The 23,169-nt window shown below is 35.9% G+C and overlaps 1 protein-coding gene across 1 annotated transcript in view; it reads right to left on the reverse strand.

Moving 5' to 3' along the window:
• MDGA2 (MAM domain containing glycosylphosphatidylinositol anchor 2) overlaps nt 1–23,169 on the reverse strand; it is a 364,476-nt gene that overhangs the window by 196,172 nt on the left and 145,135 nt on the right. The window contains exon 5 of the mRNA XM_008694362.2: nt 12,042–12,371. Within this exon, the coding sequence (XP_008692584.2) occupies nt 12,042–12,371 (330 nt within the window). The remainder of the gene's footprint in view (nt 1–12,041; nt 12,372–23,169) is intronic.

Raw genomic sequence — 23,169 nt, forward strand, 5'->3', positions numbered from 1 at the left:
TCAGCAGGAACTCTGCTTGTCCCCTCCCTCTGCCCCTGCTTGTGCTCTCTCTCTCAAATAAAATATTTTTAAAAAATGACGTGTTTAGCCCAGCAACTGGAATATAATAAACACTCCAAATATAGGTATTCTACGTTATGTGGTCTATAATTTACTTGGAATCTTCAGCATATAGTAAAGCTTTGCTTCTTAAATTCTGTGTGGTTATATAATGTGTGTGTTCACTTTCTAGGCTGCATGCTGACATTTCATGCATTTCTCTGTGCTTTTGTTATGCTGCAATAATTTTAAAAAATGTTTCACCATAAACAATGTGATCTGTGCTTGTGTGCTGTAAGTTTTAAAGTGTATTCTAGGGTTACCGTTAATATTTAAACTATGCCACTCAGACCCCAGATGGGGTTAAGTAGTATTTTAAAGATCCAAACCCTGGGTCCACTCTTCTCAGGGAGATGGGTAAGTATAATTGTGTCGCGCTGCACGAGAGGATTTTTAACCTGGCATAACATTGAAAGCGGTCTTCTTTGGTGAAATGAATACCCTTCAAGCTGTGTTCCTTGGTTAGAATAGGATAGGGCCTCACTCTACTTTTGTGAATATAAGACTGACAAATGGGACCTAGCATCTTAACACTCTTTGGAGTGGTGTTCTCAGAGTAGGGGAGAATGTCATGTTCCGTCATCCGCAGAGGGCATGGTCACATGATCCAACTAGAGTGTTACCCGAATCCCTCCGGAATATTTTAAGACCTGCCTTTCATGCAAAACCCTTGTCAAAGAGTGTAACTGAGTTCAGAATTGCTGAGAAATACCTATTTATGATATATAACACTTTACAGCATGCTGCAAGCTCTTACACTGGATTTTGAATCTGAGATTGTAAGCTTAAATCAGAAAGTGGCTATAGGAAGTAAGCAATACCTAAGTTTTGGGGCCCATTTCCCTCTCTAGAAAAGGAAGGGTATTAGGTAATCAAGAAGTGTCCACAAATATTTAAAAACCATGCCAGTAAATGAGACATTTAGAAACATCTTAAACATGTTTACAAAGTAGGTGTCTGGGGACCTGCCCCAATAATCTTTTATTTTAAAAATAGATGTTCATAATTCATAAATATCCCAAAATTACATCACCAAAATTCCAGTTGTAATAATTTTCGTTAAATAAAATAAATTATTTAAATTATTTAAATAAAATAATTTATTTAATCTCTTTCCTAATTTATTTAAATAATTTAAATAACTTATTATTTAAATTATTTAAACAAAATAATTTATTTAATCTCTTTCCCAACTTCCCTGATATGCCACGATGAAAGATGAGAAATTAAGACAATGAAAATTAGTGAGATCCTTTTACTAATAAAATGTATTCATTTGTAAGCACATTCTTTGGGGAAAGTTCTTTGCACTAATGGTAATTTTAATTTTTTATTTTGGACCTCTTGAAAGAAATAGCTTTGATTTAAGACATTCTAAACTGTAAAATGAAACCTACAGGCTACAAACAAATTAAATCACTAAAATAATTGTTCTATCTGATGCCAAAAGATCTAGGCTTCTAGAGCTTCCGCTCCACAACAGCAAAATGGTGAGCAAACTATTAAGTCTACGGATCTAGTCTCCATGGCTATTTCTATCCATTTCTCTGTTCCTCAGTGGTTAATGGTAAACTGGTAGTGTCATCTACAAACATAAAATTCTGAAGTGCGATCATAATTACATATATAATGTTACTTCCCAAAATTCTCTTCTCCTATAGCTGAAAGATCCAGAGTGAGTTTTGGTACTATAGCTTTAAATAATATATCCTAATTTATACCCCATTCTTAAATAAAAATTTGATGGAGACATTTATTGTTCATCAGTTAATGAATATATTGTCAAAAGTATTTATTGAACTCTAGTAAATTATTGATAGTTATAGTTTTAAATGCAAATTATGAAACTAACCAATGGTGTCCTGTCCTCATTAGAGAAACCTATATTTTGTGATCGAAAATTCAAATAATTCCAATGTCCCCATTGCTTGGATTTTAAAAGGATGAAGAGTATAGGAAGCATAAATTGGGCATTCTTTTGTATTTCTCACTGACCTGTTCTTATCTTAATGTAATCCAGGAATTTCAAAAACTGTTTAACTCTGCCAAATGAAGAAAATACTCAACACATAGAATAGAAATTATACAATAGCTAATTAACTACTATAACTATAACTATAACTATAACTATAACTATAACTATATATATATATATATATATATATAAAACTACTGTAACTAAACTATAACCTATAAGGTAGAAACTTTCTTTTGATATTTGGGGGAAAGAAGGGCATTTTAAGATGAATAATTGGAAGAAAACTATGAGTCCAATATTATTTCCAAAATTACAGAGATTCAGTTGTATGTGAGAAAACACTGATTACAAACATGATTAATGTTTATTGAACTATTGCAGGAAATCTTTGCATTTAGGCCCTCCCCCCAAAAATAAGTAGCAAAAACACTGATACAATTCATGCCTGTCAAAACAACTTATAACTTACTAATAGGGCCAACTAAAAACATTTCAAGTATTCCCTATCACTCCTTTAAATGATCTCACTGCAAAAAGAAGTAGTGTAAACGTTACTTTCTGTAAATCTCTCTCTCTCTCCCCCTTCATTCCACCCTTCCTCTCTCTCTCCCTCAATTCACAAGCCTTTCACTTGAAGGAAAATAAGAGCTGCTTCCATTATCAAAATCCATGCATCATTATTAAAGTATCTGGGGCAACTACCATCTTTTACACAGCTCTTCATGCTGATGAAGACGTATTAGAGGCCCTAAAGATGCTGTAAATACATACATTTTCCCCCAGATATTCCCCAGTTCCACACAAATTGAGGAGCTCTTTTTCCTTGATTTCCATTGACCACTCTTTTACTCATTCCCGTCATGGTTTTTGCTTTTCTCCACCACTTCCTTGGATATCTTTAATCTTTGCTTCATAATCTCTTCTTGGGTAAGCTCATCCTCTTCTAATTAAGGCAACTGCTTGTGAAATTCATGTTTTACTCATGACCTTTCTCCTGGTCATCAAACTTGATTTTTTAATTGGTCACCGGAAACACAAGGATGACTTACCAACCCCTCAGCTATAAATAGTCCTGAATCAATTTGTCCTCTTAAACGTCTCCCACAGTCTGAAATCTTTCACTCAGAATGTGGCATCACCATATTCTAAACAACTCGAGTATAACATTTTGGAATCACAGTAGCACAATATACTTTGGAAGGGATGGAAAAATTTATGGAAGGCAGTAGTTTTCAACTATGTGTGTTTAATACCATTTGCACATATATACGTGTATGAATTTGGGTCAGAACTTTGTCCAAATATAATCTTACATAGAAGTCCTAATATAAGAGAAATACATGCTTAGCTCTGAAGTTGGGGGAAAAAGGGGGGCGTAAATTCTCAGCTGGTTATCTATCGTTCCTCTGCAGTGCAGTAGTCCTTCAAAATATTTCCCTCAAATCCCTAGCTGTCTTTGGAATACCCACTTAAAAATCAGTTACTCAGGTAACCCCTTTAGTCTACTGATGAACAATTTTGAGGTCCAGACAGACCCAAGGTCATAAATCTATTAAGTGGTAAATATGGGTCTGGCCCTAAGTCCATGGCTCTGGACATACTGTCTGATGTCAGTCAGCTCTCTCTCACACTGACTTGATATCACTGGCCGCTAACTAAACTGCCCCTTAATGGGAGAGGTTGTGAGCGCTCCTCAGTGTCTCATCTGATTCCTACCAATCGCGTCAGCTGAACAAATAGTCCTTTCCCCCCACCTAAAAAAAAAAAAAAAAATCTGTACTTTTTTTTTTTTTTTTAATATTCCTTTTTTTTTTTCCCCCCAATTCTATTTCCTCAAACTCTTCCTTAAAAATATTTAAAAGTTGTAGTGGAGAGATAAGGAATCTAAGATGCAAAGAGGTTTACTGAGTTCTCAGATGATGTTCCTGGGTGAGGCTCCTGGTTTTTCTATTACCTAAGCCTTCTGTTATCTTTTCTTCTCTCAGGACACATCCATAAAAGATTGTCTATCCCCCACTGCCTTATCACTTCCTAATAACATTTTTCTGTGCTCTCTCTCACATTATCTCTAAATGAAACTGTTTTATTTCTCCACCCTTCTTTCTCTGTCTCTTTTTGGAACTCTAAAGTTTCATCCAATGAACAGGCCCCCAAACACTAATCTGATCGCATTGCCCCCTTGATAAAATTCTTCTGTCATTCTTGATTGAGTGAATGAAATCTAATTATATTCATTTTCTTCTAAGATCCAGTGACATATAATCCTTATTCTTAATCTAGCTCAGATGCCACCTGCTCTAGGAAACTCTTGCTGACCAGATTCAATAATTTCATCCTACATGTTTCTATATTTCTCTGATAGTTTGTAAATCAACATTAGACTTAATCTGTGATTAAAGTTTTTCAAGTGTATTTCCACTAGGATATCAAATCAATTATGAATTAGATCCTATCCATTTTTATTTCTTCCAATATCTCCTTTCCTATAGTGGTTGTCAAATAAAACTTTTTTGGATTGAATGTGCACTATGTTTCATGAATTAATCCCAGAATTGCAGGTGACAGCTATACTTAACTTCTCTTTGCTGTATTAGAACACTTGGCTTTATTCCTGCTTACACTCTCCGTTGACCTTGCCTCTCAAATTTAAATTTCCAAGCCTCCAGCTTCCCCACTCAGGCAATTTCTTTAGGGCTGAGAAACTGTGAAGTAAAGGTCAGAGATACCAAATGGAAGGAAAAAATACTGATAATGTGAACCATAAATACTGTGTACATTTCTTGCGGTGACTTTCCTACCTGCATTAAGAAAACTTCAGAAATTTCAGGAAGTTTTTGTGAAGGTTTTTGCCTTAATTTTGTGTAACTTAACAAGTTCTCTCTTAGGTCATTCATCACATTTTAATATGGTACTTGGTAAGCTTTCTGAAGATATCTTTACCTTAAAAATATTCAAGCATGGGTTTTTGACTATTTGAATAGTTGTTAGCAAAGACAACACAGAACCGGATATAATGTCGAAACACCACAATCTCCATGAATGCTACCTGAAACTAAATGACAACAATAAGAAGAACGCAAATAATAGTATTTGATGTGGACAACTGATATTTTCTCACTTAAGAGTGAGTATAAACATCTTTAGAAAACTTTGCTATTTCTACTCTTTTTCTTTTATTATTTTAAGCACACAATCTAAATAGAAGCCATGATAGTTCTACAAGCACAGATTCCTGACAAGTTCCCTAGCCACTCCCAACACTTCTAGATTGTTGCATTTACTTGTCTCTGTAAAAAACATTTAATTTTAAGAATAAAACTTATTTTCAAATAGCCAATGTTAAAAATAAAATATTCTTCTTGGTAAAATTTACTATACCTAAATATGAATTCAATAGCCATGCCCACCACACAGGCTACCAGTAATACCATCCTTCACTGAAAGCACGGATGAAAGGAATTTGGTATCTCTACGAGTATGCATTGCCCAAATTTCCTAAGGAACGTTCTGTGTATGTGGTGATTAAAAACGGTATGTTGCAGTTCAGTGTCTCTCTCAGAAATTCACTAAGTACAATAGCAATTTAAGGCTCTAAGTATCACAGTAAAGATATATGCTAGCCACATTTAGTACCAGGCCCAACACTGTAAAAGAAGAGAACAGACTATGAGAAGAAAGTGGGAAAAGCTGTAGAAGAGATAATTCACTGGTTTTTAGAGCAACAGTCTCCCTACTGACTTACTGCTTGGAATGCTATGCTTCTTTCCGGCCCGTATCAAGGACAGATATAATACCCCTTCCAATAAGCACAAGAGTCAACTGAGAGAGGAAGCTTCAGCACTGAGAGTAAATTGGGTCTGTAAGAACCAGTCGTGCCTGAGGTCAGTGTGAAAATTAGCCAATCAGCTATTCAGAAAAAAGCAAAAAGACCCCATAATCAGGAGACTCTGAAGTTCAGAAGTGTCTCATTTTTCTAAAGTTGTGTTTTTTTCATTGTCTCCTCAGCCATTCAAAGAAAATTTTTTTAAATGTAGAAACAGATACAAGATAGGTGGAAGAGGTCACAAGCAGAAGAGAATGGCAGCAGAAAATCTTGTATATTAGGAATGGGACTTGAGCAATTTCAAGTAACCCTAGGAGACCTCGATGTATAATTCTAGAACTCGGACCACCCTAGCAGAAAATGATCAGCCTAACGAGGGACTCAATAAGATAAACAGATAAATGAGGAATAGAGAAAGACTGAGATTCTGCCTCAATCTATAGAAAATATATTAATGATTGTATAGACAAATAACAGTTATTTGTGGGTTTAACTTAGTTTCCTAATATGTCCACAGAGTTCAGTTTTGTTATTATTTTAATTCTTAATAGAGTTCCAAAATCTAGCTTGGAGCTTAGCACACCATGGCCTGTGGACAAAATATGGCCCACCATCTGATTTTGTAAATAAAGTTTTATTGGAATGCAGTCATGCTCGTTCATTTTACTGTCTGTGGCAGCTTTTCCACTGTAACAGCAGAGTAGAATAGTAGCAACAGAAACCATATAGCTTACGAACCCAGAAATATTTACTATCTGGCCCTTTACAGAAAAAGACTGCTGGCCTCTGTTCTTCACCATTAATTTAGAGGCTAACTTCATAATTTTGGAGTCAAGGAAGAAAATGATCTTTTTCTGGGTCCAGTAACTTAGGAAGCAATTACATAACTTTTGACTGAATGGAAGCTTCCTCTGATCAAAGCACTGTCAGATCTTACACGTGTGGGTCTTACTTATGGCATCCTGTTACATAAAAGGATTTATCATTCACCTATAGTCATCCTACAGAACTTCACTTTTAATCAGCAGAATTATCATGAGTTGTTATTCTTCCTTAACTGGAAAAGGGCGAAGAAGCAAATCAGTGAACTGGAATTAATCATTTTTCTTTTGCCTTCCAGCTCATTAACTATTCTTACTAGTTGTGTACCATATCCCTACGTTATCAAGAACTTCTACTTCACCGATGTGAATACCGGTACAGACATTTGTTAATCATCACAATGATAGTAACCAGTCAGGTCCTCAGCAGCAAAGCTAAAATTTCAAACTGATTTGCTCAGTTGGTCACCTCTGGGCACCTATGCTTATGCTGCTGCCTCTGGTTTAACCCCCTAAATCTAGTTCAATCTTCTGCTATATGTAATGATCTTGTATTCTAACAAGGAAGGAAAAAAATCATCCGATCTGTACTGAGTCTTCTGCTCTATTTGCCCACCAGATGTCTCACCCCGAGAATTCCACCCAGTCTCATAGTTTGTATTTGCTAGCATGATGCAGACGCTTCTGAGTTTCCTGTAAACCTATAAGTTTGTCAGGTCACGCAGAGGAGTACATGCAAGCTAACAAGCACGTAAGGACTTTGCCGCAGAACAATACTGGAGGAAGCAATGGAATATTTTTCGCAAGCCTTCTGAAAATTAAATATCTACGATAACAATTCTATTTGTTCAAATGAATAACAATCAGGTGAAAATAATTTGAGGGTTGATTTTAACCGTTGCCAGAATTTTAGGCTTAAATTCACATGCATTTTTCAGTGAGTACGTGGAGATTTTCATTTTACAAAACTGAATTGTAACGATGAAAATTTCAGTGCATTTCTAACTGATAAGTTACTGTAAATTAATTAATTCAGTTAATTAATTAAGTGAAACTACATTACTGTAGTAATTCACAATTACTACGATGTGGTTTAGTTATTTGCCGTCTAGCCAGGTAAAATATATCTTCAGTAATGACAGCAATAAGATTGAAAGAAAACAATGTAACTTGCTTGTATTAATATCAATTACTATTAATCCTATAGCAAAAGCAGAACATGAAGAATCAGATAATATTCCTGGGACTGTCTTCATCCTGCAGATTTTGCCGACTGTCCCCTCCCTCCAGTGTCACTATCACAATGCTACTTCCATCAAGATTTACCTCAAATGCCATTTTCCTCTGAAACTTTCCTGGGGCCAATACTGAAGAAAGCATTCACAATCCCTCCAGAAGTCTGATCCTTTAAGTACAGCTTCCTTCCCACTATATACTGTGCCTAATTTCTATGTCATCTGATAACTAAATAATTTGAAACTTAGATAGTAAGGTCCTTAAGAGCAAGGCCCGTTTGTCCATAGGACATGGAGCCAAAAACAGAGCAATAAAACAGTAGAAGAATCTGCCAGAAACACAGATTTTGAATAGACGAAACAACAAATTCTTACAATAAATAATGTGAATGTTTACAGAGTCAGGAGGAAAAAAAAAGCTAATGTTGAATTAATGTGGAAATAAGATATAATTTATCATCACATAGCATAGTTTTTATTATTCAATCAAGTATGAGGCAAACTCCAAAATACATGTAGCATTTCTCTTCAGTTTTTTCTAAAATCAAATCATTATCTTTTGAAAATATTAATAATTCTGTAAACTAGGATTTACCTTCCTGAGGTATTTTATATTTTAATTTTAAAAGTCCTCAAAAGTATATCTAGAGATGTGGCTGTCATTTGAAAAAAAAAATGGTTTTCTAACTATATTAGGCAGAAATGCCTTATGGAGCCTCACTCACCCTCATCTTAATAAATTTCATGTATGTCTCTTAAACACAGTGGCAACTAGGATTCAATGTAAGATTTTATATGACAAACAAAAGGTTTAGGGTTTTTTTCTTTTTTTTTTTTTTAAGTTTAGGATGTCACCCTAAAGAGCTTACATTTAACATATAGAAAATGTCTAACACATAAGAAAATCACTGACCACTTGGCCAATCCCAAATTCCCTAAAACAGTAATAATATAAATAGGAAAATCCAGAATCTAAGAGGTCCCCACATATTTACTTATTTCTTAACAGTAGTTTCCTTCTCTTTGACTTTACTCACCCAATCTGTGGGAATTTCCTCTGAATCCTCCCGTGTGGTTCACAGAATTAATGGAGTCCAAGGTTTTCCTCCATGTTATAGCCTGTTCATTCTCACCGTTCAAACTCTACCCCCAGGAATATCTCTGTATCTCATATGAAAGTACTGCTATAAGGGTCTTCTACTATGTGAGGATAAAAATAATTTTTTCGATACCAGTTGAATCACGCAATGTCAGATCTATAAATCTTAATACTATAATCTGGTATTCCATTATGCTGTAATCAAAACAGAACACCAAAGCTAGTTTTAGCATAAAGATAGAATATGTGATTGCCTTCAGTGACTCATCCTTTGGGTTAAACATCTTCTCCAGGTCTCTCTATTAGAATACAGTCCCCTGCGCAGGCCAGGCCCATGACCATGCCACCTATGCAGACGCACTTGAAAGGGCCCTGCGCTTGAATTAATGCTTTGATGTTGCCATCGTGAAATTCTTAGCAAGTTTTGAACAACGGGTCTACTTCCTGTTTCCACTGGACACCACAAATGATGGAGCTATTCCTGGCTCTAAGAGTGATAACATCTTAAATCATGGTATAAATTGGGTGCTGAATAACTTTTCCTCAAGTCAGTAGGGAATTACCAAATGCTTATCTTTCAGAGGGAATAGGAGGAAAGAAAAACCTAGAAAGGAAAGTTATGTGAACAAATTAGCTCATTTCTTGATTTAATCATTATTTTTTGAGTACCTGCAAAGTACCGTCTATTGTTCTAGATGCACAGATTACAACCATGAGCAATACTGACAAAGGCCCAGCCTTCCGGGAGCTACCACTCCAAGGAGGAGACAGACGATAAGCAGTCTGTCTGAGGTGGGTGGGGGCCAGCAAGGGGCGTGTTTTGAAAGAGGACTTCATATGTCTTTTAACTCCAGTATTGCTACTTTTGGTAACCAGACAAAATAATAATTGCTTAAGAAATTTTACTTATTAACAAGTAAACTTTTATTACTAAGAGGCATTTCTCAAATATTTTCTGCTTTTCTGATCATCTTTTGGCATTTTTTTTTTTTTAGGATTTTTAGAAAGTTCATGAATCAATGCTAGTTATCTTCCCTGCCATTTACAGTACAAAGTTTGAAGTGGGTAACGTAAATCATATATTTAAAAATAAATGTTAGGGGCGCCTGGGTGGCACAGCGGTTAGGCGTCTGCCTTCGGCTCAGGGCGTGATCCTGGCGTTATGGGATTGAGCCCCACATCAGGCTCCTCTGCTATGAGCCTGCTTCTTCCTCTCCCACTCCCCCTGCCTGTGTTCCCTCTTTCGCTGGCTGTGTCTATCTCTGTCAAATAAATAAATAAAATCTTTAAAAAAATAAAAATAAAAATAAATGTTAAAACTAACTTTGTAGATATTATATAATGCTCCTTACTTCTGTCCATTCTATGCTCCCTCTTTCATCTATGTTTAATGCTGTATGAACCGTGCTACCATCAGACAAGTCTGTTTCGAAAGCAGCCTGGATTCTTTGGATCTGGGTTTGTGTCACTGGTTCTGAAGACAACAGCAACGACAAGCAAACAAAAAAAGCAATGCTCATAATTCTGGAAAATCGTCCCTCATAATTAAGGACAGATAATCCTGGATCCTATAAAACTGTTGTCACTCTGACAGGAAATATCACTGTGGGATGTCACCCAGCACACTGATGTAAGCAATCAATGGATATTTGTTGACTGAAAGAAAAATTCAACAAATGATGACCAAGCATATCAAAAGCTTTCTGTTAGATGTCCTAAAATGAGTCCATCTCCTAGTGCTAGCACCGATTTGGAAATAAAGGTTAGATAATAGTTATTATTAAAATAGTTATTATTATTAATTATTATTATTTTTCCTAGAAAGGACTATCTGTCCAAACACAAGTAAATTTCATCACTCTAATCTTTTACATTAACTGTAGCTGATAAAAATGGACTATCTCTTAGAAATAACGCAGAATGTGAAAAGTAAGCACCTTTGGTCAGCCTGAAGAATGGACGTATGTCCCTTAAGGAGTAAAATCAATCCAGCGTGCATTGCAATTTAGAATCATGAGAAGACACAAAATCACAGGGCAGTCTGTTACCCGACAAGAGTCAATATGCCACCTGACTGGAAAGGAAAAGCCGTTTAAATGTTCTCAAAACAGTATGTCTGCTGGGTACAGTGTGCTCTATGTTTTCAACACATATTATTCACCCTCGAATTATATAAACATCCTAAGTTGAAATTCAGTCTGGTAACAAGCTGGCAAAATAAATAAAGCTACTTTGGTGTTGTCCAGATGCGTACAGATTGCAGTTCAGGAATCACAGAGCTTTAAAACATCCTGTGAGGTAAGCTAGCGTGTCCTCCCATGCCAGAATCCTATAATTTACCTCATCTACAGATGGACATTTAATTGTGAGAAAATGGACAACATTTTTCATTTCTAACTTTAAAAGAAGGAATTTCACTCCAATATAGTTTTTTATTTAATCGTTCTCCTTGTGAAGAGAGTCTGTCATAACGTTCTTCAGAAAGTCACATCTGATTACAAGTTTAACACCTTTACCGTTGGTTTTCATTGGTGGAAAATACACTTCTTATAAATCTTATATTTGAATACTTCTAAATTACCTCTCAGTTTTTTCTTCTTAGGACTAAATATTTTGTTTATTTAATATTTCCAAAATTTGTCTTAGCTCTTTAGGCATTTGTCATTTAACTTTATGAATTAATATAATTTTAGAGTCTATAGAGGGTTCCTAGTTAATTAAAAAAATATTTATTTAATCTGGAAGCCCATATCTATCACAGCCAATGCTATTACTTTTATTTGCAGTATTTCTGTAAAATCTCATGTAAATCTAAATCAGAGTAGAAATAACAATGCCTTTTAATGTGATATTTGTTGAGCATTCAGAATGTTAGATTTTGGTTCTAGGAAACTTAAAGAATAAGAATGGTCTGAGCTGGACTGAAGACTTTTGTCTGCTAAACATAAACTATTCTCAATGTGAACATCACGAATATGCTTCTTACCTGTGCTGCTGGATATATTAACATCAATACTGATATCAGATATTCCTCCTCCCTTCAGAGATGCTACACACGTGTATGTCCCAAAATCCGTGAATTTTAAATCAATGATGTCCAAGTTTGTCGTTCCCGGGGAGACGTCCGGATCAGTCTGTGTAATAACCATCCGCTCAGAACTTCTTAATGGACGACCATTTTTAAACCAACTAAATGTTAACTCCTCAGAGGGAACAGCTTCTACTTGGCAAGATATTTTCACCTCACGCCCAATCTGGATGTTGTCGTCTTTGTGATAAGGATCTGGTGTGATCCAAAATCGTCCTTTTTTTAATGCTAAAACATAAAAATTCCATAAGTAGTTAGCGTTACTTCCATAATGTTAAGACTTCGTTCACTTAGGTAATCATCTCTGAGCTGAAATAAAGTAAAACAAAATAAAATAAAATGTATATAGGTTTCTTTATTATTTCCAAGTAGTGTGCATGTCAATAAACCTCATTCAAAAACTCTGGAAATATCTGAAGACCTCACTTAGAGACCCTCAACACTGATTTTTTATAAATTGGGTAATATCTTCCAGTGACTCAGAAGGTGTTTTAAGTCTACATGTGATACTTAAACATTGTTGCCATTGAACTTTGAACAAATGATGCAACTTGATTATATAACATCATTAAGTATTAGAGTTAAAAACGATAATACGGATCATTAATCCCAATTCGATATCTATGCCATCCCTTAATTATGGCACAATTTCCCAGACAACTCAAATATTGCACAAACGTCAGATTAAAGAAAATTCTTCTACAATTTTATCTACATGCTGACCAAAACTAGTTTGGTAAGAATTGAGTCAGTTCACACTCATAATGCATTTTCATAGACTGAAATAATCTGAATTGAAAAAGAAAATTGTTTTCAAAACATTTGCTGTGACTGTTCTATTCCACCATACATAGATGTTTCCAGTTGAAACTGTTTGCTGGCTCTCTCGTGCAGATGGCCAGAAGAACATCTCGGCAGATGGTTTGGAAAACATGCTGTGTCTGTATCCTAACAGTGGTGCTTTCTGGGTGCAAGGTCAGTCCTGTTCTCACAGCCTGTGTCAGCTGTGATGACTACCAGAGGCTTCTGGAAGGGCATCTACTGGTCTCCTTAGGGTGCCAGTTCTGAAATTTGAATGATACTGTGGGATTCAATAAAGAATAGGGTTTGTTCCTTTTGCTCACAGTGATTCTTATACACACATCCTTCTCTTTACTAACACCCTACCCATTTCCCTTTCCCTTAATATCACTTTATATCCCTATATGACAATACGTAGCATATGCATGGGCACAGAATTATCAGAATAAAATATTGTCCATTCACTTTTACCATCAAGCCATATATAAATGACACTGGCAAAAATGATGTGAATTTAGAAGACCCACAGCTAGTGGAGGCCTTCTAGCTGCATTCTGGGCAACCATTCCTGAGTTTAACCTGATTTTCCTTGGTTCATCCCATAAAGGCCAGAAACACCATTGAAATCTGTAGAACTATATAAGAATGCACTAGAGATTAATACAGTTTTAATCTTAAAATTTTTTGGTTTTAGTTTTTTTTTTTACTCGTCAGCCCCAAATATTTTCCTCTGTTTTTTTTTTGTTTGTTTGTTTGTTTGCATCTTAGTGAGGAGAGATAAATGAATATTAGAAATGATGTTTATATCTTTCTTTTTATTCAAAAAAAATTTATTGGGTTCCTGTTCACGACTAGGCACTACATAGGGCCCTTATTACACATGATGAGCAAAGTAGACATAACCCTTACCCTCATGTATTGTACTCATAAGACTACAGTCCAGTTTATCCATCTGACATTTACGGTACTCATGTCTAGAAAAACCACACTCTACATAGATAGTAAATATTAGAAGTCTGAAGAAATCTGAATCTCAGAGAATCCTGTAAAATATTGTTTAGAAGGGGTTCCTGGCTGGCTTAGTCGGTGGAGCACAAGACTCTTGATCTCAGAGCCGTGAGTTCGAGCTCCACGTTGCATGTAGAGAGTACTTAAAAACCTTAAAAAAATATATCACTTAGAAAAGGCACAAAGCTTCAATCTTAATGAAAACACCAAAAAACAAATATTTAAATCACACTTTCAAATTGTTAGTCATTACATTTTTCCACAGTAAAAGGCAACTGATGAACCTTATTTATTCCTAACCATAACTTTGTCAGTACATGACTGTAGGATGAAACTAGGAGAAATTATGTCATTCTATTACCCAGTGCCATATATTTATATTTTTATTGGCACTGAAATATGATTTTGTATCTGGAAATGCCTATATTTGGCTACTATATTTGGTATATAATATTGTGCACATATAATTCAAATGCAATTAAATTTCTGTAATGCATTATGCACATATAATTCAAATGCAATTAAAGTTCTTTTCTTTTAAAGGTTTTATTTACTTACTTGAGAGAGAGAGCACATGAGAGTGAGCACAACTTGGGGGAGAGGCAGAGGGAGAGGGAGAAGTAGGCTCCCCGCTAAGCAGGGAGCCTGATGTGGGGCTCAATCCCGGGACTCTGGGATCATGACCTGAGCCAAAGGCAGAGGCTTAACTGACTGAGCCACCCAGGTGCCCCTGCAATTAAAGTTCTATAACACAAAGTAAACCATATCATACAATAGTTTTTCTTTTTTTTTTTAATAGTTCTAAAAAAACATAGTATGTCAAGGAGCATATACTTTTGTTAGCACCATAATATTCAAATGAGTTTCCTTTTATTTGGTAAGAATTTTCCTTTTTCTGTTTCTATAGAAAAATGATATGCTTAAATAAAAATTTTAAACAGACAATTCTTATTTTAAAAAGTTTAAATATATATGTTAATTTATTAATAGCTTCATATGGAGGTAGATTTAGAATAAATTTCATTCCAAAATTATATTGGCGGCTACAAACAAACAAAAATTCTGATGTTTCAGTGACTACCATTTATTTATCAGGCAGTTACTGTTGTCTAGCTCTGTTCCCTGCATAGTGACGTATTAAACTGATAATGCCATTGACAGAACTGAAAACTCATTAGAATAGTTCGATTTAAACTACAAAAACAACCCAAAAGCCATGGATTTAAAAAAAAATCATAATATATATTATGTGTTACAAACTGTTTTACTCATCAAAAATGACTTTTAAAATCCAAAGTAAAAAAAAATGAAAGATTATAAATCTAATAATTAATAAATAAAATTCAATATGATACACAACTATTTTTTTAATAAAAAGCAATATAATCAAGTGGGATTTTAAAATGAGCTCATTGCTACAAATATTTGTTTTTCTCAGTATCAGACCACTCTACAACTTGGCCCGTGTCAATAGCATTAGTCTTCCAAATGACAGATTCTTTTTTTTTTTTTTTAAGATTTTATTTATTTATTTGACAGAGAGAGAGAGAGACAGCCAGCGAGAGAGGGAACACAAGCAGGGGGAGTGGGAGAGGAAGAAGCAGGCTCATAGCAGAAGAGCCTGATGTGGGGCTCGATCCCATAACGCCGGGATCACGCCCTGAGCCGAAGGCAGACGCTTAACCGCTGTGCCACCCAGGTGCCCCTAAATGACAGATTCTAAAAAGGAGAAGAGGGACAAGTCAGTCTGGCAAGTGAGCTAAAGTTAAGAACGTCAGAATAAGCAGCACGGATCAGTAGCATGTGACTGGAGAGCCGTCTCACTGAGTTTGTTTTATCTTGCCCCACAACAGAATACCTACTTTTACATACACAACAGAAATGTTCTAAGGAAAAAGAAATACTGTGTGTGTGTGTGTGCGCACGCAGGCACGTGCGTGCGTGTCACCATCTCTAGTAACAGCAGACAGCTAAATTTATGTGATTTTCTAACTTTGGCTGCTCAGAAAACTAAAAGCATGGTTCTGTAAATTAAGCACAGGTACATTAAGATCTTGAAAACTAATTCTAGTTTTTCAATTTTATGTGGTCCAATATAGGCAATCCAATTTTTATGGGTCAAGTGCATCATTTATAAAAATAGAAGGTGATAGTATTAGGCTCCCTCTGAGACCCATTGTGAGAAACAGCTTATTAGCAATAGTGTACAGCTTTGAAAATATAAAGTGTTTAATACAGTTAATCGACTGGGAAGCAGGTTCCTTCGTTTATAATTAAACACTCTCTTTTTCAGTGAACAATTTACAGTAGTTCATGCAATGTTAATTTAAAGTCATTTCCTGCTAACCAGTTAAGATTTCAAATGCTTAAAATCAATCTGCGATTAGTACCAGAGTATAACAAGGATCCAATAGACATAACAGGACTCTACAGAACTAAAGAAATTCTACAGAAAAAGGAAGGAGAAATCCCTTTCCCCAAATGCAATTTCTTAGTCTGACTATTGAAAATCCCCTAACACCAGCCTGAGAGAACATTACATTTAGCTTAATGTATCATAAATTGTGATGGATGAAGCTCAAAAGGTACTTGTTTAGTCTGGCAGTTCCTGTAAAGAATTGGCTTCAAGCTGAGCCTCTGTTTTGGATAATCAGTTTAGAAACATCGCCACATAACCCATAGCCCTGGTTTTTTAATATTGTGAGAACTGAATACAAACTTGGCCCACATTCACTTCTGACAAGGTACTCATGAGAATATTCTAGCTCTGCGAACAGGATGAAACCCATGTATTAGAGCCAGGCCACTGCAAAGAGCTGGGTGAAGCTTGCTGCTGACCTTTCTCTAGAGGTACAAGTGTGTTGTTGCCGAGGAATGTCTACACTTCTGAAGAAGACCTCCGTTATTTAAAATTAGATTACTTTTTGAGTTTATATTTGAAAGAGAGACTACTGGCTTTGGAGAAGTCTACGCCTGTGGCTTCCAGGAATATAATATCAGCTCAATGCAGACGAAGACAAAGAGAAGCTAGGAGACTGTATCTTGCCTGTAACCATAGACTTAAAAATCATAAAATGCACTTCCTGTCAAATGTTCTACCAGTATACAGCACACAGTGGTTCTAGGATGAAATATAATTTGTAGATAGAACAAAAAGTGATATTAAATGCCATTAAACATGTTTTAAATTTTAACAAGGAAGCATCTTCTTGCAGATATGAGATATCAGGTATCAGCTTTTTAACCTCTGCTAAGAATCGCTTTTAGGAGGATGGTGAGAAACAGAGTGACCCCGCTCACTCTTCTAAATAGTTAAATTAGTTAAAAATCCCCAAGTATACCAATTCTTATAATATCAGTAGGATTCTGGACAACACGAAAACTGGCAAAATTTTGCTGAGAGAAATGGATCTAGAAGTCATTAACCATGTCATCAGACAAAAAAAAAAAAATGATTTTCTACTTATTTTTTGTTAAAGACAATAAAAATATTTAAGTGGAAAATGAGCATTTGGCAGTCCCACATGATACCAATTCAATAAACAGTTGGGAATAAATTATATCAGCAAAGCAACTTAAGAAATAGTAAATGATAGTATATATAATATGCCCTATTATAATTAGATGCTGGTCTTTCTCTTCAAGGAGACTGTGAACACCTAGGGAGTGGGGCCATGCCTTATTCTTCTTTATTGTCCCAAGTTTTGAAGCTGGTTCCTTGGTAGAGTTGGTATTCAAGAGCCTTTGTCAAATTTAATTAAAGCTGACATTTCAAAGCATTAACTTAACAAAGTCCAATCATTTCCATTCAGTGCGATATGTCCATGTTAACTCTTTTTGTTTGGTGGTCCCGTGTTTTGAGATGCCTCAGGGCAGGAGGAATAAGATAGAGGAAAGAGAAGAGATTTGATGTCCTCTAAGTTTCAGGGTTTTTGTTGTTGTTGTTGTTGTTTTTGCTTTTTTTGTGAGAGCAGAATGATATTGATGAATAAACAGTATTAATATAGGAATGTATGAACAAAAAGGGATTCTGTACAGAAAAACTCAGGAGACCTCATTCTATCATGGCCACTGACTCGTTAGTTATGTATCCTAGTCATATAATGTGTCAGGGACATCAGCCACCGAATGTAATGTCTGTTACTCATCCCTCCATTGTAAGGAGCCTGAATTTCATGAAAAAGGGCTTGTTTACATGCTTTAGAGCTCAGTTGATAATCATTTCTAAGGAGAGATGAAAGAATGAAGAAAACTGACATCTAAGCACAGTTATATTATCTGAAATAGTATTTGCCAAAACTTATTTCAGAAAAAGGTCAAGAGGGATCATGTTAAAAGAAAGCAGAACAAATAAAGTTTGGGAACTGACTATATGAATAAAAGTTTGCTTTCCTGCAGAACTTCTCAGAGCTTTGAACATGTTAACACGCATACTGCAATACTCCTAGAGGGGCTCATAGTATATATTTTTAAAATCCTTTATTTATGGAACATCTTTCAGGACCAGTATCTCACAGGATAAAGTAAAAGAATCTATCAATTGATGAGAATCACTGAAAGACTCTAAAATTAGATTTCATTCTTGATGTTTCAGGAATTTCCATTATGAGCACCACAAAATAATTGACAAGATGTGATTCTTTTGTGAAAATAAAATTTATGACTGGAAAACTAAAAGAAAGGGAAATATCTTTAAGCTCAGATGTATCGAACGTCACACTGAAGTTATAAAACATATTTCAGAGCCATGTCATAAACCCATCTGCACCAACAGCGGTGTGTTGTCTCTTTCCTTTCCCGGCCGACCAGCATTTTTAAAAATTTAATATATCAGTTTGTTCCTATCTTGGAAACACACATTTTGGAATATGCAAGTAGCATTAAAAGGGAATTAAGTGTACTAGCTTCTATACAATTTGCAATTATTGATATAAATTAGTAAGGCTTAATCTAGCTCAGCTGCTTGAGGACATAACAATATTTACCTATTTACACCTTATGTTGTTATAAAAAAGCACTTGAAGTGTTATAAGAAGCAGTAAAGCTTCTAGACGATGGATAGGAGTGGGGAGGACTTTTTTTGGTATATATTATTAGGTATTCGTATACTCACTCCCCTTTATCTAACAACCCCAACTGCCAATCTGTAGTCTGAATGAAAGTTCATTAATAATGCAAGGACAACAATAAAATCATTACACCCATTTCCTGAAAGTACTTTAAAATAGCACCCCTGATCATGTGAATGCAGAATTAGATGCTGGAAGGAAGTTGGGGTTCTATTTAATTATGAAGTATCAAGGCTCTATTTATTTTGTGAATTTACTCAAAGCTAATTACTATAGTTAATCATTCAAATTGTTCAAGCAAAGTATGGTTGAATTTTAATTGTCTTTTAAATGTCCTTGCTCAATAAAATAACTGCAGGTAAGTATTTGGGGTAGGAATTAAAGTAAGAAGAGATCTTTTAGATAGGCACAAATTTTGCTTTTTGATATAAACCCGACCTTGAGAAAAGGGAAAAGAAGTGGACTCAAATAATACTATCATTGTCATTATGATTTTGCCATTCTTACCATTTCAGCCCTAAATTATCAATCAATTACCAAAGTGCCTATGTAATGTCCCAAATAGACACAAGCATTTTCATACTATAGCTACCACATAAATGGTACTTGACACAGCATGACGTCTTCACACCAGTTATCTGAATAGGAGAATAGGAAGCAGCACAACTTACTTCCCTATGATGTCACAAATTAGCAGGTAGTTCGGGTTCACCTTTCCTATCAAATTTAATTATACCTCTTCACTATGAGAAATAAGAATGCATCCAGGGTGAATTATATTTTTTGTTAAGTTTTTAAAGAGCCAGGACTAGAAACAGCTATAAAATGAAGTGCAGCTTTGAAAGGCCTGTGCTAACTATAGTTCTTTTGAAGTCCTTTTGAAAATAGTACATCCTTAATATTTATGGAATCGATCACGTAGCAGTGAAAACTGGATGAAAATAATGAGACTAACTGAAACCAAAAAACTTTCTTTACTTTCCTGTTTTCCTTATTTTGCTGTCTCAAAGCTGGGGCCTTTTTCCTTTCCAAACTCACTCTGCCCATCTGAACCCCAATGCCTGGCATTCTTTTGGTTACCCACTTGCTTTTGAAATTTTAATATCTTATTTTCCATATGCTATTTACTCTTAGAATGGAAAATTATTTAAGTCACATCTAAACTTAGAACACTTTTCTTTTCTTTTCAAGATTTTATTTATTTATTTGATAGAGAGAGACAGCCAGTGAGAGAGGGAACACAGGCAGGGGGAGTGGGAGAGGAAGAAGCAGGCTCCCAACGGAGGAGCCTGATGTGGGGCTCGATCCCAGAATGCCGGGATCACGCCCTGAGCCTAAGGGAGACACTTAAGGACTGAGCCACCCAGGAGCCCCTTAGAACACTTTTCTTAACCCTGATAGTCCTTCAAACTCTTTGCAGCATATTTCTTAAAAAAAAATGTGAATCACTAGTTACTCCTGTTGTTTCATCTTGCACTTATTCACCTGGCCAGTTCACACACTGGCTTTCACTGGTGTTATTACAGCATTGAAGACTCAAATTTAGCAATAACCTGTTAACCAATTAACACAATGATTTTTTTCCAGTTCTTTTCCATTTTTATATATCGCTTACATTTTGTACTACCTATCACTTTACATTATTGACTCCTTTTTCCTTCTTGAAAATCTTTTTTTTTACTGATTTCTATGACTGGTAAAATATGAGATCATATTTATGAAAATAAATCAGTAGTCTTTGCTCCCCAGCATCACAATTGTCATGACATGTTCTCTAGCCCTTTTTAGTTCACTTGGATTTTATTATTCATCTATAGCTGTAAAGTCAGTTTTTGTTGAGAAGGAAAGAATTTTTATAATTTATTTTGCCATAATTGTAGACTACGGATGTTTTCCTTAATCTTCTACCTTCCATTTTGCTGCTCGTGTTTGGTGACATGAGATCATTGTTTGTTGTTTCTTGATACACAAAATGTTGCAACCAGATCCATGCACATGTCAATTTAAATTAAAACAATGGTTAAATCATTTACATATATTCTTCCATTTTAACATTAAAGAGCAAGAAAAATAACCTAGATATATTAAATGCTCAAATGAAAAAAAAATCTGTATTCCCTAGGAATTTATATAAATTATCCTTTTTTAAAGATTTTATTTATTTATTTATTTATTTGAGAGAGAGAGCATGAGACAGAGAGCATGAGCAGGGGGGAGGAAGAGAGGAGGAAGGGGAAGCAGGCTCCCACCAAGCAGGGAGCCAGATGCGGGGCTCAATGCCAGGACCTGGGATCATGACCCAAGCTGAAGGCAGACGCCCAAGCGACTGAGCTACCCAGGTGCCCATAAATTATATTAACTACCTTCTCTTGTCCTGTGAGAATTTGAAGAGTCAATATCATTGATGAAACCAACTAAACATTCCCCTCAACATGACCAAATATTAGACAGGTTTCTTCCTAACTTTAGGTCCCTGACCTCCCTTTTCTTAGAGCTAAATTTACTTTTAGAAAACTTGCAATTGTAAATTCTTTCTCTGCCCCTTTGAGATGTAAATCTCCTACAAGCCAGAATGTCTTAAGAAATGTCCTTCTCAAGCATCTGGGAGCCACCCCTCTAAAAAGTAATCATTGAAGGAGATATTGCATCTATCTCCCAGTCTCTATAGGAGGGTAGGAGCCTAACTTTGAAAAGTGAAAGGACTACTTAGACGCCCAGGTAGCTTAATCTCATTGGCCGTCCTCCTTCCTAATACCTTCTAGTACTTTCCCATTAGCTCACTCCAGCATTTAAAAATCTTCCCACCTTTTGTTTCAGTGGAGTTGAGTTTAATCTATCTCCTCTATTCCAGTAGTCCTCGTCCCTGTTTCAATAGTCTTGAATACAGTCTTCCTTGTTGTTTCATAACATGTCTGGTGCAATTTTTCTTTCACACCAATAGATGTAGTTGCAAGCATTATTAAAACAGACAAAAGTAGGATCAGTCTAGAAAATTCATTGCTGCAAAGTTTTAAACACCAAGGAAATAATGCTTATGATTACAACACACACACACAAACACACATAGACTGTATGTCATTCAAAGATGAAATGTCACATGAGTACAAGTGCGTTTGAGGGTCACAGAGGTTAATTTAATCCCTAATGAAGGTATGCTTCCTCCAAAGTGGAAAACCCTGTTAAATACCCTGGAGTCTAGAGCTTCTAATAGTAGACTACAGGACGAGTATCTGGATTTGTAGGTTAACTAACAGATGACAGCACTGCTAAAATGAGGTGTGAAGAGATGGGCTCTAAAACTAAGTAAATTTAATACATATGTTATAAAGAGAAATGCATAACATTCACTTTGAAAAACGTGCCCCCTACTTGGTTTAGAAGTTTTTAAAGCAGATTTTAGAAATACGTATTATAGTTTATTCTCTTTTTTTAATGAGAAAATTATGGCATATAAGCAAGTGGCACACCATCATTTTGATGGTGGTAGAGAAATGATTTTACAGCCCAAAGAGTTGGTAGTTAGGCCATCCATTGACTCTGATCTTTACAGGAACAAAAGCAAGGAGGGAAATACTAATTTCATATTTCATAGTTTCTGGGAGTTAAAATTCTCCAACTTCTTAAACAAACAAAAAATGAAAAAAAAATTCCTGGTTCAAGATCTAAATGGAATTTATCTTTTGAACTTGTAGAAACAAGACACATGAGAAGCAGCATTTTAAACCATACCTGTGGGAGAGAGGAGTTAAGATGGCAGAGGAATAGGGGACCCCTTTTTCAGCCAGTCTCCTGGATACGTACCAGACCAGCTTAAACATCCACGGAATCAGCCTGAGACGCAGGAAGACGCATCTGGATCTCTACAAATGAACATCTCCAGTGCTGAGTATTGAGGTACGAAGCGGGGAGCCGTGAAACTGTGCACAGATATCGGAAGATAAACGGAAGGGGGAGGGAGCCGCCGCGTTCGGCGCCAGGAAGCGGTAGCCACTTGCACGGGAGAGCGGGCGGGCTCGCGGTCGGCACCCGAGAAACAGCAGACTGAGACCGTGAGCCGGGTGCGCGCGCCACCAGGCATTTCTCGGAACTCTGGAATCCCGGTGCGCTCACAGGAAATAGACTGAGACCGGGAGATCCGGGAGCGCGCA

Source organism: Ursus maritimus, unplaced genomic scaffold (assembly GCF_017311325.1).
Source record: "Ursus maritimus isolate PB19 unplaced genomic scaffold, ASM1731132v1 scaffold_36, whole genome shotgun sequence".
Classification (NCBI taxonomy): domain Eukaryota; kingdom Metazoa; phylum Chordata; class Mammalia; order Carnivora; family Ursidae; genus Ursus; species Ursus maritimus.